At 39.1% G+C, this 26386-nt stretch overlaps 2 protein-coding genes and 1 long non-coding RNA gene across 5 annotated transcripts in view; 2 read left to right on the top strand and 1 right to left on the bottom strand.

The window, feature by feature from the left end:
* Positions 1-3308: 3308 nt before the first annotated feature.
* LOC148145977 (uncharacterized) lies at positions 3309-8960 on the top strand. The gene is made up of 3 exons (XR_015760946.1): positions 3309-3403; positions 4467-4636; positions 5595-8960. It is a non-coding gene; the product is annotated as an uncharacterized LOC148145977 (long non-coding RNA).
* A 303-nt stretch (positions 8961-9263) lies between these two features.
* On the top strand, positions 9264-12164 carry nkx6-2 (NK6 homeobox 2). Its single transcript, XM_043712200.2, has 3 exons — positions 9264-9882; positions 10402-10574; positions 11331-12164. Exons 1-3 carry the CDS (start codon positions 9465-9467, stop codon positions 11580-11582), a joined length of 843 nt encoding a protein of 280 aa, XP_043568135.2. The 5' UTR covers positions 9264-9464; the 3' UTR covers positions 11583-12164.
* Positions 12165-15084: 2920 nt separating this feature from the next.
* inpp5a (inositol polyphosphate-5-phosphatase A) overlaps positions 15085-26386 on the bottom strand; it is a 528339-nt gene continuing 517037 nt past the window's right edge. For 2 of the 3 annotated variants that reach the window (XM_043712554.2, XM_087998983.1), the window contains exons 15-16: positions 16835-16871; positions 15085-16630 (exon numbers count right to left, since the gene is read on the bottom strand). In XM_043712554.2, the coding sequence (XP_043568489.1) occupies positions 16581-16630; positions 16835-16871 (87 nt within the window). In that variant the 3' untranslated portion in view covers positions 15085-16580. Of the gene's footprint in view, positions 16631-16783; positions 16872-26386 lie in introns of all 3 variants that reach the window. The other variant, XM_043712555.2, reaches the window with a different exon arrangement.

The following is a 26386-nucleotide window of genomic DNA, read 5'->3' as shown; positions in this document are numbered from 1 at the left end:
TACTTGTGGGTTGGTATTGAGGCAAAGGGGTTATTTCATATCAATCAGCTCCTGAGAAATCAGCAAGAACTCATTGCGGCCCTAGCAGACTATATGTTTCACAAGTGACCAGTCAGATCCTCCCCTTGTGCCAAAGCTGCATAAGGATCACTCCTGCCCAGTAAACCATGACCTTAGTCTTAGATTTGTGATCCTGGTCCTCAAATACACTTATTTCTTTCATTTGAGAAAAGACTGAGCCAGCACATTGGTAACAATGTTTAATTTTATCATCTATCTGCTGTCATTAAGAGAAGCCTCTAAAGTTATGGACATTTTCCTAGAACTTGTCATTGTTCTTAATTGATATGTTGTGGAGATGTATTTTGCTGTGGGAGCTGTTTGAAAGAGGACCTCGGTTTGTTTGGTGATTTGTCCATTTTCTTACATGCTTAAGGCAATAACTTGAGTAAAGTTTCCGAGCAAGTGCACATGTAAAAGTCATCTGAATACTGAAGTTCTATGATTGATGATGGAGAGGTTTTTATTTTGAACCAAAACCAATAGTGTAATCAGGACCATTGATTTAAGATGAATTTTGCTTATGCCACAGACTTTTCTCGGCAGTATTAGGATTCTTTCGGCTGATACTTTGAATCTCTCCAATTATTAGTGCTATGTTTACAACATTTTCAATTTATATAAATTACTTAAGACAATGGGACTGAGAGTATGGTCGGTACATCAGTCAATGACACAAAGATGGGAGAGAAAGTAAATTGTGCAAATGACATAAGGAGGCTACAAAGGGATATAAATAGGTTAAGGGAGTGGGCAAAAACTGACAAATAGAGAAAACCATGGGAAAAATGTACTTACAAGAGGTTTGAGAGTCCATTTTGGTAGGAAAAATAAAATAATGGCATATTATCTAAATGGTGAGGTTGCAGAGCTCTGAGATGTGGAGGAAAAGGGATTTCTAGGACATATATCACAAAAGGTTAGGCTGCAAGTAAAGCAATGTTATTGTTCAGTTCAAGAGGAACCAAATACAAAAGTTCTAAGGGTATGATTCATTTATACAGAGTACTGATGAGACGGCATAAGAGTACTATGTACAGTATTGGCTTCTTTATTCAAGAAAGAATGTAAAGCAGTTAACTCGACTGAAGAAGGGTAAGTCAATCAGAAACATTAACTTTGCTTTCTCTCCACAAATGCTGCCAGACCTGCTGAGCTTCTCTAGCAATTTCTGTTTTAGTTCCCTCGACTAATACCCAGAATGGGCAGGATGTCTTATGAGGAAGGATTGGCAGGTTAGGCTTGTATCCAGTAAAATAAAAGAATGAACTTTGGATGCTGGAGATCAGAAACAAACAAAAACAGAAACTGCTGGAGAAACTCAGCATATCTGGCAGCAACGATGGAGAGAAAACAGAGTTGACATTTCAAGTCCAGTGGCCCTTCTTCAGAAGTAGGCTTGTATCAGTGCAGTGCAGAAGAATCGGAAGTGACTTGATTAATCCTGAGACATCTTGATAACGTGGATATGGAGAGGTTGTTTTCCCTCGTGGGAAAATCTAGAACTGGATTAAATACAAGGAGTCATCCATTTAAAACAGAGATAAAAGATTTTTTCTTGGATTTGTGAGTTTGTGGATCTCTCTTCCTCAAAAATCAGTGGAAACAGAATCCTTGAATATTCTTAAGGCAAAAGGAGTGAAAGTTCACTGGGGTAAGCAGTAATCAGATCAGCATTATTGACTGGGGGAGCAATTCGAGTTGCCCAGTGGTCTATTCTTGCTCTTAATGTGAAAGTGAATATAGGAACAGGACTAGGCCATTCAGCCCATTGATCCTGTTATACCATGCTATACCATGCATTGAATTTATGGTCAATCTATGGTCAATGTGAAATGGGAATAACAGAGACGTCAAAGTGTACAACTTGAAATGTGGTTTATCAACTTGCTCTTGTGTAGCGTCTTTCAGTAATGATAGGAGCATTCATTCATTAATATTCCCACCCAGAGTCCCGAAACCTCCCTCCCACAGCCCTAATTCCTTACTCCTATTGCCTCTAAATTTCCCCTCCTACAGCCTCCAATACCGTCCCACTACCTCCAATGCCTTCCCACTGCCTCCAATACATCCCATCACAGTATACAATGTGATAGCCTCCGATGGCCCTCCCCAAGGCTCCTGGACCTCTCAAAGCTTCTGGTATCTCCCCCTACAACTTTTGCTACTTGCCTCTCTCCCCTCCAATCCCTAGTTACAGACTGGTGTTGAAGCCAGTCAGCATTTCAATTTGTCTGACTTTGACTGAGAAGTGACTGAAATAAAATGCTAACCAGTCCCTGCCATTAGATTAGGCAAAACCTTAGGCAAACCTGCTCTTTTGAGTTTCCTGAGCCCAATACCATACACTTCCTCAACAAAACAAAGGTAAAAATCACACAACAACAGTATTTATCTCTCCACCCTTCAGGCACTCTGCCTGTATTCCTGATGAAGGGCTTTTGCCTGAAACGTCGATTTTCCTGCTCCTCGGATGCTGCCTGAACTGCTGTGCTCTTCCAGCACCACTAATCCAGAATCTGGTTTCCAGCATCTGCAGTCATTGTTTTTACCTTTTACATAGTCTGACAGGTTTATTTGGCATGATTTGGAGATGCCGGTGTTGGACTGGGGTGTACAAAATTAAAAATCACACAAAACCAGGTTATAGTCCAACATGTTTAATTGGAAGCACACTAGCTTTCGGAGCGACGCTCCTTCATCACCTGATGAAGGAGCGTCGCTCCGAAAGCTAGTGTGCTTCCAATTAAACCTGTTGGACTATAACCTGGTGTTGTGTGATTTTTAACTTTTTAGGTTTATTTGGAAGCATTAGCTTTCAGAGTCCTGTTCCTTCAGGCCACCAAAAAACAAAACAAAGGACTGTGGATGCTGGAAACCTGAAACACATCAGAAATTGTTGGTGAAACACAACAGGTCGAGCAGCATCTATGAGGAGAGGGAAGAATTATCAGTTCGGGTCAGTAACCAGCCTAAAAACTCTGCTTTCTGTCCACAGATGCTGCAGGACCTGCTGAGTTTCTCCAGTACTTTCTGTTTTTGTTACAGCACACTTCAGGACAGCTAACATCAACCCCATTATTACCTGCTCCCTCCTCTCTTTTGAGTAAAAATCCAACGCAGAAATATCCATTATTTGTTCAGATTACGTATTGTTTTTTTTAATCAACCTGTATGTATCAGACATGTTATGACACGCCTCCGGGGCAAATGGAACTTAAACCCGGACCTTTTAGCCCAGAGTCAGTACATTACCACTGGGCGATGACAAGCAGTTTGTGTGTTAGCTGGTCCGTATGAGGCAACAAAGTCTAATTGTTACAAGCCCTAAGTTCAATTGAAGGTTAGCTGTTTTTCATGAATATTGATTGACAGTTACTTGTAACTTTCTCACATGTCTGAAAAAAAGCGTCAAATGACTTTCTTAATACACTTTGGGTACAACGATGTGTTGCAAATACCACATACAATATTTTTATAAAGGCTAATTTAACGCTTTACTCATATTTTTGTGAAAATGATGACAATTGTGGAGGTAAAAATGAATGTTGAAATAAGATATTAATTTGCAACTATTGAAACCCACTGTTGTAGATTTACTCTACATTCTAATAGATAGACTTTGCACCTCTTCATTTTCTAAGGGCTCGGAAGCAGATTTCTTCTTGAAAATTGTTTTATTGAATGGAAAGTGAAAATTACCTCAGAAAACCTGTAAGAATTGAACTTGCAGAAACGGTCAACGTTTTGCATGATTGGTAGACGAAAATAAACAAACCACCAATACAACTGAGTTACGTTTGAAATCATTTATTAATTATTTTAATTAAAACCTAATTAACACAAGATTCGTCTAACGAATGACAATAATTAGTGTTTATTTCAGATGGTCGCCGCACATTTCGAAGTATAAATTTGCACCTGTAGAGCCCCATTAGTACAGACTCTCACTGTTAGACCAGCGTCAAAAAGCAAAAAGCAAGTCCGTGTAATATCGAGTATCTCAGCTCAATGTGCTGGTGCCTTGCAAAATATCTGTCTATTTCCTTCAGTTCTTTTTCAAATATACCGACTTGGTGTTTCAGCTCCTGATTTTAACTAAAGATACATTTTGCTCCGCAATAACTTAATATTTTCATTAAAAGCATCCCAAGTGCGATTCCAAGTCGCTTCAATCAGTACCTTTAGCTAGATTTCTCCTCACCTGCTGATAGACCTTCACCGTCGATTTCGAATTTTAAGCAAACTACCACTTCAACCAGAAATTCACGTCACATGAGGCAGAACACGTAATTTTTTTGACATATTAAGTAATTCAAATGATTTTTTAGACCACAATGTGCAATTTCTACAGCATTTAAGTTACCGCTGTATCTGTGACCGTGTCTCTTTTCCCCTTCCTTTAGAATTGAGGAAAGTAACTCAGGAAATGGAGTGCATGTATTTTTCGGCGCTGTTCTCGAAAAAAAAAGCATGTGTAATGCTATGGTAACTGTGACAGAAGCATCGTGCAGCAGCTCTGTTGCAACTGCTTGGGAACTTAAGAGTTCAAAACCTGCACAGGAATTTGAGCGAGGTATGGAAACTTCGCTAAGTCATGTTTGATTGGATGATTTTGCGACAATATATGTGTTTCCGTTTGGGGGGATTGCATTTGGAGTAAATCAAAACATTGGTTTGAACAGCCAATCAACCGTACTTAAAATCCCAATTCAACCCAGAATAAAATATACATTTGAGTCAAAAATCTCAAAAGTTTATTATTTCAAAAACAAAAATCCAACCATTTGTGTCTATGATATGCGGGCCTTTGTGGACTTACAAGGAGCTACATATTTTACAGAGAATTGCCGGACATTCAATTGGGATATTAAGTGTACACAGGTCTGCTCAGTCGATCGTCAGATCCTCAGTATTTTGCTTTGGAATATTGGAACTGATTCGGATCGAAGGGCTCAACGTTTTTGATTGAGCTGCCATTAGTGGAACTCAATATGTTACCGTCCACGATCCCAGGAGGCACCCAGATGAATGAGGTTAAATATCTGGATGCACCAGGTTTGTTACTCCTGCTCTGTAAATTGTCGGTTGGTAACCCAGTATTTTGCCTTTTCCTATTTGACACAGCTTACAGCCGCAAAAAGACAAGGACACCAGGCAGTTTGCATGTTTGTGTTTTTTTTTTAATTTTGCTCCACTTCCAGAGAAAACATGCAAAATCCAGAAACCTGTAGACATCTCGGGAAATATTTCTCGATGAAATACATTTCTCTGCTTTATTTGAATAACCAAGTGTTAACAATCAGATTGAATCCATCACGTAAAACCTGCTTTTAAAAGCCCGATATAGAAAGCCTCGTCAAAACCAATATTTTGAGCATCGTTAAAATATAGTAAAGGCCTCCTCCATTGTTTTAACATTCTCCCTTTTTTTTGTTTCAAAATTCTAGCCCAACTGGGTTGTAGCAACCTGTTTAAATAAGCGGCATTGTGTTCATTTATTCCGATGTAACATAGATTTTCTTTTCACACAGCATTTAATCTAAGAATGGGAATGATGATTTATTCTCCTTAAACGAATGCAGCCTGTCCAACAGAGACGCTCCTGTAAACCCATTTGGGCATCTGACTGCGCGTTTTAGCTTTTGAGGATCGAACGGATTTATGGTCCTATCGGGGTGTTATCTCCTTGTTAATCTGTGTCATTTGTTTAATTTTTGTATAAGACAGCAACCATTTACTTCCACGTGGAAACCATTAAAACCAAATCTGCATCCAGTCCCCCAGCTCAGCCATCTGACGATTTGGAATGTTAATGTGGGCTTTTGGTTTGTGGTGGGGGTGTTGTTTAAATATATAAAGAAAGGTGAAAGGGAAAGACGCCGTAGTTTTGGAGGATCACATAGCTGCCCTCTTATTAAATTTGGCCTGAGGGTCTCCACTGCACCTCAGGCGAGAGGAAAGGTTGAGAAGGAGGGGTCTACATGATACCACGTTGAAATATGTAACAAGTGTTTTATCGAAATGTAAAGAGGGCTAAAATTGTTAATGAATTAATAGAGTGCTAAACAAAAATGGTGTCCAATAATGGTTAATGATTCGTTTTGATTCACATTCTGATTCAGAAACACTAGAAATAATAAACCAACAATTGTGTTTTTATTATTCATTGGCGGGAAGTGGGCATCGCCAGCTGACCAGCATTTATTGCCTGTCCCTAGTTGTTCTTGGGTATACGCAGTGTCAATGCCAATTCACGGACGAACTGAATCAGAAACTAAGGATGTGTGTGGTTACTTCAGAGCATCCAATACCCAAATAACAGTTTTATAATGACATCAACTATACAGGAACATTACAACAAAAATCTATCTCTGAAAGGTGTTCTTGCAGATCAGAGATTGTAGGTCTTTTAAATGAATCCGTATTGCACTCATAAGGAAAGATATTATCGTTTCATGCCACTAAATTGTTTTGGCGGCAGACGTAATATAACCGGCTGGAACACATCAGATTTGCTAATTTTATAAGATCGATTCCAGGTATCTGCTAACTCCTACATTATAATTTTTTTTTAAACGAAAGCACAGTTTTAGCTGGAAACGGGAGGGAGAGAGGTAATACCTGTTTGAATACTTATAAAATGACCCACAGCAACGATTTGAAAATTCCACAGATACCGAATAGTAGCAATATGGACCGGGAGACACTGCATAAATAGAGGCTTCCTTCAGAAGAATACTGGAATGAAAACCAGCCATTTCAGCATCACGAAACAAAGTTGGTAATTAGCTGGTCTCGTCTCTCAGATTGTCCTCATTAAACAGAATTCATTAAGCCCTCATTTAAATACTTTGTGCATTGGGAATCAATAGGTGCCGGGGTAATGAGTGTCCCCATTCATCACCTTCCTGTTATCCGACATTAATCTGCACCGTTCTTTCGATTTGATGTGAAGTTACTTTGTTCAACACTTGATGCTCGATAGTGGCGTTGGGTACATCACATAACTCTGCTTGATTATACGTAGAGTTCATTCGCAAATGTTGATCTTAAACCAAATGCTTCTAATTAAACCGCTGTCGATTTTATCAGCCTTATATCTCATTGTCAAACGAGTGGACCTCTACTAAGGAAAATTGCTGTGTGTCATTTGAAATTTGTAGGGAAAAGTTTTCTGATAACTGTGGCCGCGCTCTCTGCTCTAACCCCATGTGCTCGCTAGAGGTCTCACGCCGCGTTCTCAAGACACGGAGCTAGTCTCGCTCATTTCTTAAAATAAAGCGATTCACCCGCACTGAAAACTTTCCAATCATTACAGATAAACTACTTGGAGATTATTAAAAACGATTTGCATCGCTTAAAGCTCCGCAAGGATTTAACACACTCCTGTTTTGTTCATGAACTTGCGAATTATAGGTGGGAGAACGTTGCAAGTGGCTGATCCCTCATAAGTTTTATTTGTAAATGAATAAAGCTCGAAAAGGGACATCTCGTGTTCATTTATCTTACACAATCGGAATAGGCGCCATATTTGGATAGTTAATCGTTAATATTCCAAACTGGATGGGTCCTGCTGTGGGGTGACAATGAAGTTTGACTGATGTCTCCTGTTAAGAGGACACAGGGAGCTGATGCATGAAGATACTCTCCCAAGGAATACACTTCGCTAATGATCATTGAACTAAACTGACGGCTTTAAAAAAACCTCAGACTCCTCTACTTAATTTCAAAACAAATAATTCAATTTAAAGTCATTCTTTAGTCAAGTATACATCACAATATTCCATATCTACATTCAGTTTGCGTATTCTCTGTTCCCTTGGTTAGTTGATCATTTTAATGGTTCAATTCTGAACTCGTTTAAAAGACTTTTTTTAAAAAAGTCTCAAACAGAAAATAAATAAGTAGAACATTGAATCGGGTTGAATATGTTTAAATATTTCCATTATTATATGAACTATTTTAAACCATTAAATAATACCGTGAATATTGGTGATGAGTGCGTGTCCTACAGATGTGAGGCACTTTGACTCATTTAAATGCCTATTGAAAATGGGGAATTCACTCACGCTGTAACTTATGCAACTAGTCTTTGCCTCTTTTTATTATCATTGGAACAACTGATCCAAGTTGGTTCCTTTAATTTCAGACCAACTGAAGTAAAGCGAGTTTGCTATGGTAGCTATAAGTTGATAAAGTGGAGACAAGCGGTATTGAAACATATTTGTATGTCAGCAGCAGTTATATATTTAAAGATTGAAATGGGCTGTATTTGGCTACAAACAACAGCGTTGCTGCTTTTGTGGGTGAGATCTCCTTATCCTTATTTAATAAAGAGCAGGTATTTTTTTAAACATTAACTGTTCGCGCCTAACCATGAAATTAACATTCACAAACATTAGATGGCAAACCCCTGAATTAAGAGTTTTAGATCACCTTACGAGCCACCACTTTCTATAGATATGTAAAAACTTGAGATGGTAATAAAATAAGATAATTTCGTTAAAGTCTTGGGAAACTACTACTGTACACATGTGGTATATAATGTAGATAGTATACAGAATATAACAGTTGTAGATCAGTTTTGAATTTGCAACAATTTGTATTGCGTGTTACTGTTTCATTCCTATATTCGCTGTTGCTCGTTGAAGTCTGGTTAGAAGAACTCGACTGGAATGAAAATTTGTTAAGTTGTTACTTCAAAATGAAGCATTTTCTGAACTCCAATCCTTTGATACAAAAATAAAGTTAAACCATCCGATTCATCGCACAGGCAGAATATAGCAACGACAACAAAGAGAAACAGAGGGAAAACAAGCTTTCTTGCTGAGGTTGACTGGTGGTTTGGATCCTCTCATGGACAAGGGGTTTGTTTTGTTGAAGTGGGACTGAAACTGGAAGCAATCTTGCCTGATGCTCGCCTCATCTTCCGGCCGCCGCGACCCAACTCTGAAGCTGACGCGCCTCCAGGAGCCGCAGGCGTGCGGCCAATCACAGAGCGAGGGTGTCGGCCCTGGACCAATGGCGAGGGGGGAATGGCAGGTTTATCAGCGCATCTCCCGCGCCCGGCCCTCGACTCGCCTCAATTTCCGCGGGAAGCCCAGGATAGTGGCTGGTGGCCGGGCCACAGAGCACAGCGTGCTGCCTCCCCTCCACCTCCCAGCACACAGCACCCCCACTCCCCACCCCCTCCACTCCCTACCCCTCCCCCACACTCCCCACCCCCCAGCCTGGAGATCTCCCCGGACTGGACAGCCTCCTCTGGATCAACCCAACTTCTGACTGGTGGCACGGTCACCCTCTATCATATACCGATAGATCTGTACCAGCAACAACAGGACGATTCAGCAGAGCTCTCGCAGCGTTTGCCAGTGGCCCTGTCAACTCTATGAGCTGATCAAATGTTAGCCGTCGGGCAGATGGATACCCGCCAGAGTGCATTTGTCCTGAGCAGTACGCCGCTGGCTGCGCTTCATAACATGACTGAAATGAAGGCGTCTATATTTCCCTACTCCCTGCAGAATCCGTCCAGCTTCAAGGCGCCGACCCTGGCGAGTTTGAACGCGCAGATCCCGCTGGGGACGCCGCACGGGATCAGCGACATCCTAGGCCGCCCGGTCACTACCGCTGGCAATCTGCTCTCTGGACTCCCTCGACTCAACGGACTTGCCACCACGGCGGGGATGTATTTCAACCCGACAGCAGCCAGCGTCTCCAGGTACCCCAAGCCCCTCGCTGAATTGCCGGGGAGACCTCCCATCTTCTGGCCGGGAATGATGCAAGGATCTCCGTGGAGAGATCCCAGGGTGGCTTGCCCAAGTACGTACTCTGTTGCTGTTTTTAATGTTTACACATATTCTCTTATATAGACTTATATTTACACGTGTATACATACATATACGTTCGAATCTGTTATTTGACATTATTAGCTAAAACGTTGTCTCGAGAAAAGAACTTTACTGTTTGCTCTGAAATTCCGGATAAATGCTTTCACTTCAGCTTTACGAACTTTTCCTGAATCCCAGCTGCTGTAACGTTAACACTATCATTGTGATAAATACTGATTCAACTGGTGAGACAACTTAGCAATCTGTTGTTTCGTTTTGCGCTGTCAGTGCTGACCCAACAGACACTTGCTGGTTTTGTTTTGATTTTGTGAAACACCTAAAAAAAAATGACAGAACACGGCCATTAATTGCAGCCAATCCCACTTCTTCACGTGTTCACTTTTAACTTGCAAAGAACTGGGCTCGCTTGTTTTTATTTTAATGCCGTCGATCTACATATTACAGACAATATTTCCCTGTTTGATTTTTTTTTTCGTTTCCCCCTCCACAGCACAGGGCAGCTTGGTCCTTGATAAAGACGGAAAGAAGAAACATTCCAGGCCAACATTTTCAGGTCAACAGATTTTCGCTCTGGAAAAAACGTTTGAACAGACCAAATATTTAGCTGGACCAGAAAGAGCCCGGTTAGCCTACTCTTTGGGAATGACAGAGAGTCAAGTAAAGGTAAAACGTCTCATTTGGTTGCCTAACTGAATCCATACGGCGAATATAGAACCTGGTGGTCGCAATAAGGAAACATTCAACTTAGTATTTGCTAACGTCCTCAATAAACATACAGCAGAATCGTACATTCAAATTATGCTGTTAATGCTAAAGCGTTGTAGGTTTTTTTATTGTTGTTATAGACCTGTTTATTCGCAATAGTGATTTAAGTACTTCTATCAGGCCGGGATTGACAGCAAGGCTTGGTCTCAATCCTAAAGTGACTGGAAGCGGCTAATGTTGACTCATAGTTTCCACGTAACTACTTTAGTAATGTTGGTGTTAGAAATATGGACACTGTTGTACAAGCACCAACAACGGATTGTCCATTTCCTCTGCCCTTTTCTAAATCCAAATTTTTCATTTTGAGTGTCGAATACACTAAACTGAAATTTGACCTTGCCAGTTTTTGTGAAATAAAAAGTAGCAGACACAACATTGCAAACTGTGTTGCCGCCGCTTCATTCTTTGAGACGACACATTGTACAATTGCCCGAGTGCACCCAGTGTTGTATTAAACTTAAAACTTCTGGAAAACGATGAGGATAATGGGTAAAACTCGGCCTCCCATTCCTCTATAACATTTCGGATAGTGATTTAAAGTCAGTTAACTGCATTGCTGAACACAAGACGGGATGGTTGAGATTAAGCTTGGCTGTTCGGGCAGGGGAACTGAAGCACACCGCATTGACCCATTCAATTTTCTGTTCGCAACAGGTGTGGTTTCAGAACAGACGGACCAAATGGAGGAAGAAACACGCGGCTGAAATGGCCACGGCCAAGAAAAAGCACGATTCAGAGACTGAAAAACTCAAGGAAACGTCGGAAAACGAAGAGGATGAAGACGAGTACAACAGACCCCTTGATCCCAACTCAGATGACGAGAAAATCACACGGTTATTAAAAAAGCACAAAAGCGCCGGATCGCTCACCATCCTGGACCCACACAACAGCCCGGAGATCTTGTGACAAACTTTTTTTTAAGGGAAAAAAAAAGAAATGATTATTTGAACAGCTTGAAAGGCTGAATTAACCAGGGTATATATAAAAAGTTTAAAATAAATCGATGTTCCAGGGAATGGTGATATGTGTTGTACAGCTTAATGTATGTGAGATGTATATATTTTTTACAGAATAAGTTATGGAATTATCTTACAGCTCGATTATATAAATAACTTGGACTGAATCTGGCGGAGGTTTAAAAGGAGTTGTTGGAAATCACAGTTCACCCTCAAGTGTCTATAAAACCAGGGGTGTTTTTCTTAGAATTTTCAATGTTAAGGAATAACAATCAGAGTTCATCCTTTTGTATAAATTACAGATTACAACTGTAGCTGTACATACTAAGATGCACGTTTGTGTTGTAAAAAATATTAAATGTAAACTTTTTTTGTGCATTCACATTCTAAGGCTAATATTTTGCTTTCGCCTGTGTTAGTGACTTCCTTCAGAGGAGTTTTTTCTTCCCGCGTTTTAGCGCCATTAAATCCCAAGGAATTTCCGAACACTGCTGGAGATGATTGAAGGAAATATTATTGCGTCCACAGTGGTTGGGGTGAGGGGTGGGGGAAACTTTGTATTGCCAATAAATTATTTAACAATATGAAACCCGGTGATCGGAATCCGGCTGATTTTTGTGCCCTGAAGCTAGAGTTCACGATTTACACGGAGTTTGCTAAACAGTTACCTGTGACTGACAAATTCAGACCCCCTTCAGTGATGACTGGAACCAAAACGGTCTGTTAACTGCGGTGATAACCTCGAATTAATTCCGAGTTGTTTCAAGAATAGCGAGTAACAAGCATTTTGCATGTTATCGCTTTACTAACAGGCGTTGTATCAAACGGAACTTGCAAACCTAGTTTGATAACATTTTGGTGAATTTGTTGAGAGTTTAATATTCAAAGCTGGGGGCTTTGCAGGTCAGTGCAATTGGGTGTGTTTAGAACCACTATTGCAATCAGTGCCAGGAAAGTTCATAATATTGTAGCAGTTATGTAAGTTACAAACAAGCCAGTGTGAATCCCAACCGGGGCAACAGACCCCATCAAAGTTATCAATAGTAGCTGCTTTGGAATAAAGCTCGTAGTTACTGCAAACGTAACTAACATCTTAAATTTGTCATAACATTTTGACAAGTTTCCCATCTTTTAGATTGAAATTGCATTTACTAGTTATGTGAATATTACAGTCATGTTTACAGGCGTTTTGTTTTACAGCCGATGAACTCCGTTATCATTTCAGAAATCAAACTGGTCGGAGATGAGCCAGTGAGGTTTTTGACATTTTTTAAAAATGAAGTATTTGATTTTTGAGGGAATGGATGACCGGGGCTCTGAGCCAGGTCTGCGGTGCTACTGCTCAGAGTCTGCTGTGGGGCGCGTTGCATAGCCCATCCAGGCCACCTCAGAAATAGATCGAATTCTGCTGAATTTACAGACTCACTCGTAATTCGACGGAATCATTTATATAAGCGAACAAATGAAAGCGGGAGCCGTTTCTTGTTCAAAAACACTCATATGTGTCTGGAGTCCAATGTTGGGACACTTTGGTATTAGTTATTGTTTTAAAGTAATAACGCCGTCATATCACATTGAAACTAAAATTAACTTATCGAATATTTACCAAAAAATATCGCGATTTGATGTACCAATGCTTCCAACCAGTTATGCATCCTTGCGGTGCCTCCTCATTGGAGACCAGATGTCATATTCTCGCCTGTCTGTTGATGAAGAGGTAACATCTTTCTCTCTCTCCTTCCAGCCCTCATCCACCTAGAATCATTGATGGCCATATAGATTGACATAACGAAATATCTCACTGCAGACACATTTCAGTCGCTCATTTCTTAAGCAGAATCACTGGCCGCTCTTGCAAACTTTGAGAACTCCCACGGTGTGGGATATCTTGCAGGGGCGAGGGTGGAATCAGTTCTGAAATGAGTGAAGAGCTGGGGAGGGGGTGGGCAAGGTCACATAGTGGGAGAGGACCGGCACAAAAGGGAAGAACAACTGCGAGAGGGAGAGAGTTTGGGAGCTGCGATTGCGGCGGCTTGCGCCGTTCTCTGCTTTTTAGTTCACATTCCAAGAAGTTGTCTGAGAGAGAAAAAAACAACTCGTCAATAGAAATATAAACTTCCCACGCGATATAGTTACTGAGGTTAGATACGGTCGCCAAGTTTAGATCGGGGAACAGAAATCAGGGAGCCGGTTCAGCGCATGAAACTGACAATCATCAGAGAGAAAGCAGCAAATAGTGACTGAAGGAGTTTTATGCTTCAAATGCAGGGCGAACCCGCATGTGTGTGTGTGTGTTGTGGGGGTGACCCATATCACTCTTCAGGTGTTTTTTTTTTACCATGTCTGTGTTAAATACAACGATGTTGCTGTTTTAAAAATATATACTTTTTAACTTTAATCCCTCACCCACAACTAACCTTTTAACATTTTAAAATACATTTCACTCGTTGCAAAATCTTCTGCATTTTTCGTCAATTAAAATGAGATTATTTCTGATTTCACAAATTAACTCAAGACTTTTGAATACTTGCATCAATTTTCAAGCAGTTTACGTGAATTTTAAATAGTCCGATCATAAACTTTCTAAGTACGCCGCACAATGCTTAAGAAGACGATAGGGAATTGTGATTATTTCGCATATTTCAATGGCGCTGGGTGGGAAATGTCAGAAATCTACATCACACCAGCTCATGCCGAGAGGACTCGGTTACCTGGTGAGACCGTCAAAGTGTGAAGGATAGCAAAGTCGATTCTCGCTCATGGTTAACTAGATTTGCTGCCAGTTCAATCTATGTTTGATAATGCTGCTCTGATGGGGTGTGAGCCGAAATGTTTCACTTGCCCCTTTCCCTCCCAGGGATGCTGCTTAACCGTGTGGGACAGTTCCCAGCGAATCTCACTGCAGGTGCTGGAAATACCAGCCTGCCACAGGAGATCAGGGTACCTGCAAAGAGTTGGGAATCTTAAACCTGCACAAATTAGTGCAACATTGGGTTCTGAAAAAGGATCACTGGAGTCGAAACGTTAACTCTTGCTTTCTCTCCACAGATGCTGCCAAACTTGCTGAGTTTCTCAAGCATTTTTTGATTTTTTTTTTCGGCATCCGCATCTTTGTTTTTAACCCCAAACCAGACCCCTCCAAACGCCCGTTTCTTATTTTGCTTTACTCATGCCCCCTTGTGAAATTCAACCCATTCTCGTTGTCAGCTCGGTGTGTGTGTGAGTCTCGCCGGTGAAGCCCTTGGTCTCAGACTTTTTAAAGAACCTCCTACTTTTCACGTCCTCACACTTCGGGGTGGGGGCGTCGTGCGTCGCCCGTCCAGGGAAAGTTAAGAGGAATTAAGTTCTAGAAATGGTAAAAGGCGCGTCTCAGTTACAAATCAAAAGGAAACCCAGATATCAGACAGAAGAGTCGGTTACAAGCAAGAAATAAACTAATCGTGACACTTGAATTGTTTGAGAAACAAAGAATTTTATTTCTATAGCCCATAAACGTCACTTAAGTTGAATCCTTGATTTAATAAAATAGTTTACAGTGTGTGGCTATTGATACATGGACACATCGGTACAGTTTGTCTGCATCCTCCTTGTTGCATTCGGTCTACAGACGAGAATGATCTCACGGTCACGGCCACATAAATTCTGCCGGCGGACACAAAATCATTTCCAATCGTAGTGATTTATACGAAAACACGCATCAATCCACCGCTATCAAGTAGCTAGTGAACTTTGTAGTGTAGTAAATTAAATCGATAAGAGGAAACGTTTCGGCATTGGCTGTGTTTCCCATTTTCGGACCTAATCATCTTTTAATGCTGTAAAGAAGGCAGCATGTAAAATTTGCAACATTAGCGCTGGAGATTAAATATACGCGGTACAATACGAAATTGGCAACTTCAGGTTTCAGGGCATTATATACAATCCATTAAAGCACATTTAGCAAGCGATTATCAGGAGAGATTCCCACTAAACTCTGTCCATAGATACTTGGCACTATATGCAGTAACAAAAATAGACAGAAATAGTTTACAAAAAATCTTATGATACCCATCCTCTTAATTTTCACATTCTGAAAACAGCATTATTCAGGAATAAGTTACAATAGAAGTACTGAACACAAAGACTGTTGTTGAGTGGTGCTTATAGCAACTTCGATTATTTCATCAACAATGGCACGGTACAAGCTTTATCTACAGTTTAATTTGGTGGAGGACTTGTACTTTTTTATCTACTCAATCTGCTGCAGGTACTAACTAATAGTTGATATGTCAGAGCAGTCAGTCTTTATGAAAGGAATTTCACGTAGGCTTGTGGAAAGATTATATTATAAATTAGTTTCCTTTTAAAAGTGAATATAAAAATGAGAGAGCTAAACTGTGATTCAAAACCAGATATGTAAAATGTAGTATCTAATATAGGGAATCACCAAAATGAAAATATCTATCTAGCCTACCACAGACATAAAAAGATGAAGGGAATATCAATAATACCATCACTGGAAGTAATTCCACGATCTATACAATCCAATGTACAAAAAAAACCTCTCTAATACAGTATCGATATACAATTTTCGCATTGCACTTCATAAAACTTTACATAAGGAAACAGCTTCTTCCTTTTAAAAGACAGACAATGTTTTCAGCTAAACATTATAAACGTGAGATATTTAAAGGTGTAGTAAATTCTACTGTTAGTGTTTGGCAACAAATCTGTGACACGTTTTTAAAACTGTCCCACATTTAATTCAAGTGACACAGGAATGTCTGAAATGGCGAGGTATGTGAGGCCGTCTTGTGCAAGACTTCAGACGTCAAAGCAAAATGGATGATGAGCAGCTTGAGGTGCGGCCCTAAGAAATACAGCATCAACATGAATCGAATGAGAGAGATGTGTGCGAACGTTCTAATGTCCCTGTTCCTCCGTTTCTTATTTGCTTGTTGCAAACAGACTAGAGGGCAGTTTCTCGAAAGATTTTCTCAGTCCGCTGATACCGTTTAGCTGCGAAGTCACAGAGGAGAGACAGCAACAAGGAAACCGCAGTTAATATCGGTTAACAGCAATAGCCAAAGTGTTAAAAAGTGCCAACAAATCAGTTCAGTGCCCAAAATGAAAATGAGTGAATAGTAAAAAAAATAAAACATTAATATTTACCACCACATCACTGCACCACACAACAGTTGCGCATATTTCTATTAGGTTTACCTGCCCCAGCAGCTATTCGAAAGAACAGGAAGACAGGCTGTGAAAAAAAGACACACACAATCACATTACTGGATCAGGGTAACATTTCAAACTGCAATGTTTGACCCATGAAAGAGTTTGAGAGTCCAGGCTTCTAAATTATTCTGGTTTTTTTTAAGAAGATGGGTTAAAAGGGTAAAATGCTTATTCATGTTGCATTAATAATATTGGAGGCGAGTAAGGACACTTTTCGGGTCAGTGTGAGATGTATTAATTCGAGGGGTTAAATGGTTTATTGATGTCATATTTATCTTCTCGTGCTGTGTTTGTTTGCCCTTCTTGTCCTCGAGAGAGAAATCCAGCATTTTTTCTTCCTTCAAGGTTGTGAAACCTCGCTGTTATACTGAAGGACAGCGCGGGTTCCGGTTACTGCATTCGGCCACCCGCTGATTCTTGGACTATCCACTCACTTCGACCAATGAAAGTTACCTCTTAGTCAAGGCAGCGTCCCAAAACATCCAGCCAGAAACTCAAGATCAGAATGTGACTGACAGCGAGGCAGATCGGAGTTATACCAACTGGGATGCATGGCACTACCAACAGGAGAAGCGGACTAGAGATTTACGGCTTCTACACGGGGAGGTGGTGGCAAGGTGGTAATGCAACTGGACGAGTAATCCAAAGCTCCCAGTTAATGTTCTAAGACATGAGCTCATTGGTCCTGAACATGATTCCAAACCCACGACAATAAGTGGACTCTTGAGGGAAGTTGAGACCTAATCCATCCAAGGGCAACAAATGCTGGCCTGCCAAGGAAACTCAACACCCGTCCAAGAATAAAGGAGGGAAAAATCTGGGAAGCTTTTTCTCCTTCCTTGCTCTTTATAAGTCCTGTGTCATCTCAGCACTCTTTCAGATGCTTTCTCTCTTGTGCACCTGATAGAACACCTCTATGGCTGCAGAAAGTCAGCAGACTAACTGCTAAGGAGAGAAAAAAAGGTAGTGGGAAGAAAATGGAAAGATGAAATGAAAAGACCAAAAAGAGGGAGAGCGAAATGCAAGAGGCCAGAGAGCAATAAAAGTGGGAGAAAGTAAAGGATTTTTAAAAAAAAAACACAGAAAGGAATGGTAAGAGTTGCAGAACTGAAGGTGATGAAAATGAAGGAAGAGGATAGATCCAGGAGAGAAAGCCCCGAGAGAAGAAAACCAAAGTGGAACTTGAGATTGAGAGCTGATTAGTAGAGGTGAGGGTACCATCAAGCTGCCTTTTGAAAACTTATCACTATCAGAAAACTTCATTAGAATAGTGTAAGAGGTGTGTTAGTGGGGCCTAAAAATTTCATAACCACTGAATCAGGAATTCTTATTATCATTGATTGTTTGAGAGTGGTTTTCAGACATCTCAAACGAAACTTTGCTGGACATCATGTCTATTCTTGGCTTCAGGTTACACACATTATATTGCGCATTTGGTTATGTTGCTGTGTGCTCCTGCAACCACTGCACATCACCTTACATATGGCAGTGAAACTGCTCAATTTTAATCTGAATGAAAATCTGAAATGCTTCCTTATTATAACAATTAGCGTTTTTCATGAAGGAGGTTGGGTTAAAATGACCCCAGAATTTTTATGATATTTTGTTTTTTTGTAGGCATCACTCTCAAGATATTTATTGCCCATCCTAATTGCAATTAACTAGATGGTGAGTTGCTTTTTTTGAATACAACTGAGTGTTTTACTAAGACATTGTACAAGGCAGTTCTAAGGAAGGATCACTCAACCCAAAATACTAACTCTATTTCTCTCCACAGATGCTACTAGACCTGCTGAGTCTTTCCAGCAATTTCTATTTGCTGAAGTTGAGTCATTGCTGACTAACCTAGACCAGTATGATGAAATCCTCTTTTTGTAACCATTTTATGCAGTGCACACCAGCAATCTGTGAATATTGTAATATTCAGAGAAAGGGGGAGTTCCAAAGAGTTGCTACATTTGACTGATCCAAAATATTAGTTACATTCAGGATTACAGAGCAAGAAGGGCAAGGCTTGGCAAAAGATTGTCAATTGGTGACCCAAAACTGTTCATGTTTACTGAACAGTCAGTTTATTCAATTAGATAGAGGCAGTCAGAGATGAAGTTGCTACTTTCAGGTGGCTAGTCAGTCTGGAACTGAGGAGCAGGGAGAAGAGACTCCATTCTAAAAAGGTGCTGTTGCAGCATGCTCCAAGCTCAGGAGAAACCCGAGGGGCTGTGGGCCTCTGACGAAGCAATGTGTCTTAAGTGCAGCTGACTGCAAGGGTGAAAGATGCCTACAAGCAGCACTTGCATTCTGCAACTGAACAAGAGAGCTCTGGGAAACACAGAAGCAGTACCAGCTTAGTGAAGCTAGTTATCTTTGGACTGGTCGAAAGTGTGCCTGTAAGTAGGTACAATAGGTCCAAGCAGGAACACAGTCCCAGTTGGGAGGATGAACTACTGTGAACTACTTTAGAGATAGTCCATAAGGGAGCAGTCTTTGAGGCAGTACAACAGCTAGTTGTTAAATTGTGAAGAAGTGGAATCTCATGTAAAATTTTAATTGGATTTGGAGACCTCCAGCGTCACTAACATCAAGAGGTTGCTGAGAAATACACAGGATTTGTCTTGTTTGCACTTGCTATGATTTTCAGGGCCAGTTAGATTGTTCTGAAGTATTATGAACTTAATATCTAACTAAAAATCCTATTGCACATCCTTAAAAGTAGAGCAACTTTTTAGAGCAACTTTTAAATTTATCTTGCTTTTTACAAGGGCAAAGTTCATTGATACCAAATTGATTGTAGTCTTCCAGCAGTTGAACCCATGAACATTTTTAGAAGTTCTAACAACATCTGAATTTCCACACTTAGTTGAACATGTATGAACACTAGACATTGCTGCTGGTTTCATAGGAGTAATGATAATAAATGCCAATAATTGTGTCAACATTATTAATGTCAAATCCTGACCATTATTTCCACTTGGTGACTATCACTTTTGTTGACAGAGGAAAGCTATGCTGACAGTTGTGGCAGGGGTTTCTTGTGCTGCCTCTTTCCTTGGGGAAATAAATGAGGAATAGTGGAAAAGCATCAACTGCCCAAAATTCCAGCAAATCTATTGAATTGCTTCTGACACAATGTACTTCATGCAAATGTTAAGAGCACCAATTAAGACTTGAACTTGGCCTGCAGCAGTTGATAAATGTGGAATGTGAGCTTTTGTAATGATTTAGAAATCTTTACGATGGCTCTTTTATATTTGAGTAAGAGCCTACCACCAAATGTTTGATAATGTCAGCAATTGCCTGAAGCTCACATTTGGAATGAGATGAAAGGCCCATTCATGGACTAGGCTATAGGTTTAGCTCTGGTCTATGAAATGAGAAAAGGAACTTTTATCCTCAGCATATTTTTATTTTGGATACTGGCTTGTTCTTAACAAGAATTTACTGAGTTATTTCTACGTATGGAGCCAGCCTGCTCCTTATATCAATAACAAGCCTACAACTGAGCAAACATATTGATTCTAACTATGGCTTTGCATAATGGAAGTTTCTCACTTTTTAACATGCATTGTATAAATCCCTTACTTAAATTATCATGCCATTAAAAGACAAAAGAACATTTGCATCTAAACAACTTTATTTTCAGCAAGCCCTCCCAAAAACTAAGCCATAATCAAACTTTGCTCAATATAAGCATGAACTAAACATCTCTTTCTCTCTCTCATGTAAGTGTATTTGTACAATCAGACTGTTGATTTTCACTTTTGACTTGCACGTTCCTGATAGCTACACAGGATCCAAGGGCAAAAAAAAGGTCACTGATGTAAATAAGCATGCAATGACTTACTTTAAGCATAAAAATATTAAAATAGATGATGTTTATAAAGATTCAATTTATCCCTATACTTGAGAAGACCTTAATCATTGGTTGGCTATGGCTAGGTACAGATTCAAAGACAAATATATTAGCAGATGTGCAGATCTTGTGAAACAATGGCTTATTTGCAAAGTTTGTAGCTTTAATTTATTCAAGAAAAGGATAGTTGAAAGTTCCTTCCAATCCTGAAAGTTGAGTTGAATGATGTTGTGACACTATATCCTATAAACACACGAAACACTTGTAAAGGGGTTCACATATGTTAAAGATAAGATCATGCATAAAACAAAATGCAGCATGTTTAACTATATACTCATTAAATTGTTACTAATCTAAGAGGAAAAGTAACAGTTAAAATAATCCAATTATGTTAAAATGAGTACATATGCAGATATACACATGCATAAATACCTATTTTTCATAGCTGCTATCAGTTCTGATAAAGTATCAGGGGACTTGAAATATTAACTCTGCTTTCTTCCCACAGATGCTACCAGATCTGCTGAGTTTCACCAGTAATTTCTGTTTTTGTTTTAGATATAAACACAACCAATATTAGAATCCATTCATTTGAATATTTAGGATGAAAATTAATTGCAATTTTAACACTATTTTAACTTATTTAAAAAATGGATAATGGCAAATGTTTTATACAACTTCAGAGATTTATTGCAAATCAGCAACATAAGGATTTTGGAGCTACCTTTGCTATTAAGTCCCATTGACATTGGGTGATACAATGATATTCTAACTCCATCTGCTTAACCTACAGTTATTTAACTGACCATGTTTCACAAGATTCATTTAAGTTCTTTCTCTTAGCATATTAATGTAAGAAGAGTGCCACCATTTTATAAGTAGGAAATTTGACCACAAAATTAGTCGATAGTCTTATTTCAGCAGTTTTCTCTAGAGTCTAGCTGTAGCCCACTTTGAATGTCAAATCTACTATAATCTATGGAAAAGTAGAACCATTGAAGTGCATAAGGAATATAATCTGGACAGGTATATGTAGAACAAAATAGTTTGCAACTTATAAGGAACAAGCCACAATTGATTTAGTAATGAGTAGCTATTGAGCATTAGTTAACAGATATGATCATATGCATACATCTTGAAAATATGAATCAAAATAATGATTGAATTTGATGTTAGAATTGAGAGGAAGAACGAAGAGGCAAAACTAAGGTTTTATATTTAAGTAACAAACTTAGAAATTAATTAACCACAGCAAACCGGGCTGAATTGATAAAAGGTAAGCCATGGCAAGCAATCAAAGAAGTATTTAATAAGACACGGCACATTGTCCTAATAGAAACAAGATTCATTTATAAAGTTCAGCCACCATGGTTGACAAGTGAGATATGGCACAGTGCCAAATTAAATGCAAGGAGAATGCAATGAAATCTACTGGAGTGGGAGAGCTACAAAAAACAAAAAAAGAGTAAAAGAGAGCAAGTCAGTGAGTTTAATTTACAAAAAAAATTCAATACAAACATAATAGGACAAGATCCAGGTCCTGATCATTTCTATCCCAGAACACTAAAAAAAAGTGAAGCAATTTCAGATGCATTAGACATAATCTACAAAGCACTCCAGATTCGAGAATTAAGCTGTGCATTGGTAAATTATCAGTGTCATTCAATTGTTGAAGGATCACAGAAAACATCAGTTGTGGAAAACTTACTGGCATCTTAAACGCATGGGAGATAATCAAACGCATGGGAGGTATAAGCTGACTGGTGATATTCCATAAGGATTAATATTGTTGAATTTCTTGAGGAATTTGCTTTCACAGTAGAGTGCAGCATCTTTGGAAATTATCTATCTGAATTTCCAGAATTTATCTGATAAAGCTCTGCACAATTAGCAGGGAAAGAAAAATAAAAGAACATAGAATGGGAGGTAAACCAGTGAAATCTATTGTTAATTGGCTAGAAGACTAAACACAAATAACCAAAATAAAGGGATCAATCTCTGATCCTGAAAGGAATTTTCTTGTCTAGTAGAGACTAGAATCAAAGGACACAGATTAAGAGGTGATATGAGATGAGGAGAATTAATTTCTCCCAGAGGTGGTTAGTTGGTGAAATGATCTTCCCCAGAAAATAGTGCAGACTGGGTAGATGTACTTATTCAAGGCTAAGTTAGATAGGTTTTTTTGGTAGACAAGGGAGTCATGGATTATAGGAAGGCAAATAATAAGGTGGTGTTGAAGCCACAACCACATCCTCCATGCTCTTACTGAATGGTGGAGCAGGCTCAAAGGACTGAATATTTTACTCTTAAATCCTGTGTAAAAGAAGATAACTGGTCCTCCCTGAAATAAAAAAAAATCTGAGCAGGGCATTAAATTTCCTCATGTATATCACTGAAATGAATGGAGGAACAGAGAGTTGTACATCTAAGTTGTTTTTTGGGACATGGAGTTACAAAAATAAAGTATATAGACAGACTACATTAGAATGTAAAGCTATGGCAGGTAGAGTTCAATGGAGAGAACTGAAGTCATCTACTTTGGAGCCGAAAAAGGTCAGAATATTTTCTTCATGGTGAGAGGTCAAGAGCTATTGATCAGCAAAGAAATTTTGTCATCTATGTACAAAATTCACACAAAGCCAAGAACTAAGAATGTTCAGATAGGCTCATGGGATGTTGGTTTTTATTTCCAGGGGAGTGGACTATAAAAGTCAGAAAGCGATGCTCCAATTTTAAAGTCAGCAGTACAATGTTCAGTTTTGGACATTGATTATATTAGAGCTAAGATGTACTAGCTTTGGAGCAATTTGCTGTGCAAATTCACCAAAATAATGCAATGCATAAGGGGTTAAATTAAGTTAACTGATTGTGTGGACTTGGTTATATTTTCTTGATTTTATAAGGTGATGATCTAATCAAAGTATTTAAAATGATAAAGGTATTGGATAAGGTTACTGCAGAGAAGCATTTTCTCTGAAAAATCCAGAATTAGGGGATTTAACCTTAAAATTAGAGCTAGCCCTTTTAGCAGTGAAAACACAAAACATATTCCCAAGTAAAAGACAAAAGGAATCTTAGAATTTTCTTCTGCAAATGGAATACTCTCCACCTACCTGGGTGAATGAGGAGCTGTAACAACATTCAAGAAGCTAGATACTAATCAGAGCAAAGCAGGCAATTTGATTGGCACAACGTCTACAAATATTCACTTCCTCCACCAATGAAGCTTAGGAACAGAGACAAGATGCATTGCAGAATCTCACCAAGGCACTTCAGATAACACTTTCCAAATCCACAATGACTGCCATCTGGATGGACAAGTGCCACAGATGCATGGGAACATTACCCCTTGGAAGTTCCCCTCCAAGTCACTAACCATTCTAACTTGAATTATATTCCCTCTCTTTCACTATTACTGTGTCAAAATCCTGGAACTCTTTCCCTAATACTACTGCGAATGTTCCTACACCAAATAAACTTCAGTATATCAAGAAGACAGCTCACCAGCACATTCTCAAGGGCAAATATGGAATTGCAATAAATTCTAGTCCAGCCAGAGAAACCTGAATGAAAAAAGACTATGGATGCCGAGTAAATTGAAATTTCCAAGTCTGAGATCAACAGGCAATTGTTAGCAAATGTTACCAAGGAATATGAAGCCAAAGTTTTAAGTGAATTTGAGGTACTGACATTATTCTGAAAAATGATACAATACAATCTTAAGAGAAGGGCTTCAAAAATTCACACTGCAGGTACTTGGGAGGAGTTTAAAGGCCAGCAGAAAATAATAATGTATGGCAAGGGGCATGTAAAAGGGAAGAGTCTCTTTTGTCAGTTTTGTATTCATTAGAGTGCTGTAAAAAAAAACTTATCTGGATTAATTGGAAAATATGAATCATGGTCACAGGTTTATTCAACTGAACAACACACTACAGCCAGTTGAATAATGCAGGGAAGCATTGTAACAGTGGACTTTGATGAAAAGGGTCTCTAATTAAATGCAACTTATGCATTGGATGTAAAGTCAGAATAGATAGTGTACAAGTAAATTCAATTGAATAAAAAACTCAATGTAACTAGAAGTTATAACTGTATTATAAACTATTTATACATTTAAAAGAAGCAGGCTGTTGAAAGGGTCAGAGTTCTACTGTTGAATCTGATCATGTAACTACTACCCAAATAGAAATTTGAGAAATATTCATGCGTCTACCAGATAAATACTGTTTATGGAAAATGCTCATACGCCCATATGTAAATAGGGTTCAGAAAAATATATCCTCATATCAATAGGAATTATCTAGCATTACCTATGTTCAGCTTATAAACATTTTTTGAATTTTTTATGAATGCCACTTCACTAGGACTGCTTTTGTTTTCTAATGAGAAAATTTCAGTTTTACTTATTCTCCTAATATTTTCTGCCAATTTTGTTGGTATCTTGCAGCAGTGAACTGCTTATCTATTGATCAGAATGAAATAGTGGAGGGAACGGAAGGGAAGAGAAGTTCAAGAGACCATATTGGAGAGAGCGTCGACGAAGGATGAAAAAGAATGGTAGAAAGAATTTCAATTCAATGCAATACTGAAGGAGTGCTACCCTGTTGGAGATGATGGGGTGCAAATTCATCTCAGGTAGTGGCAAAATTGGATAAAGTGTCGCATAATTGGTTCCATTGCAGTTAATAAATTTAATTATCATCTGTGTTCAACAGTCAATTGCCTGATATGGTAAGCTATCTATTGTCCTTTATATGACATTAAACCAAGGCATCAACTCTGCTTTTTAAGAACATAAAAGATTGTATGTAAGGAAATTCTCCTGGCATCCCGGCCAATCATCACATTTCAACCAATGCTGCTAAAACAAATTAATTAGTGATTAGCGCATTACTATTTGTAGGAACTTGTTGTGAACAAGTTCACTGTCATGTTTGATTACATGGCGGCACTGACTTTATATCAAAGGTACTTTGCTGTGAAGGTTGTAGACATCAGAAAGAATAGATGTTGAGTTCATTTTCTCCTCTTTTGACTATATTGGAGCAGAAATTGCTGTAAGAGAACACCTAACATCGTCTGATATTGGCTGAATTGGTCTCTGCGTCCTTCAGCTCACTGAATGTTTACCCACTAAATTGCTGAGGTATGAGGTGGAAACATTACAGTGTGGGAAACAGGCTGTCCAGAACCTAAATACAGCAGGATGGCTCCTTAATCCAATTGAAGGATTGAAAAATAAACAGTGATAAGATGTATCTACTGTGCGAACCACAGCAACCTCACAACATTCAATAGATTTCAATGGTGATCAAAAATTCTTCTTTCGAGAGCTTAGTGTAATGGTAAAATCTGGGCAGCTAGCTTTGGCTTTGACATTTAACCATATATCTCCACTCATCTGAAGTTGCTGCAACATTTTGGCACAAATAACAGTGAATGTTATCAGTGTCAGTATCAGTTTGACACCAAATCTACCCGATACGATAGAGAACTAAGAATGGCAAAATATAGTATTACTAATATCTTGTCATTAAAATAATTTCCCACCTCACTCCAAATAGTACTCACAAACAGCAGTACTTAACCTTGTTGATATTGACTACTGATGGCATAAATCTTTGGTGGGCCGTTAAAAAGCTTTCATATGTAAGGAAATCAACAAATTAGTGTTAAAACATCATTTC

Source organism: Chiloscyllium plagiosum, unplaced genomic scaffold, assembly GCF_037043375.1.
Source record: "Chiloscyllium plagiosum isolate Xiang-an unplaced genomic scaffold, Cpla_swu_hap1 HiC_scaffold_22, whole genome shotgun sequence".
Lineage (NCBI taxonomy): Eukaryota > Metazoa > Chordata > Chondrichthyes > Orectolobiformes > Hemiscylliidae > Chiloscyllium > Chiloscyllium plagiosum.
This window is presented reverse-complemented; position numbering and strand designations above follow the sequence as displayed.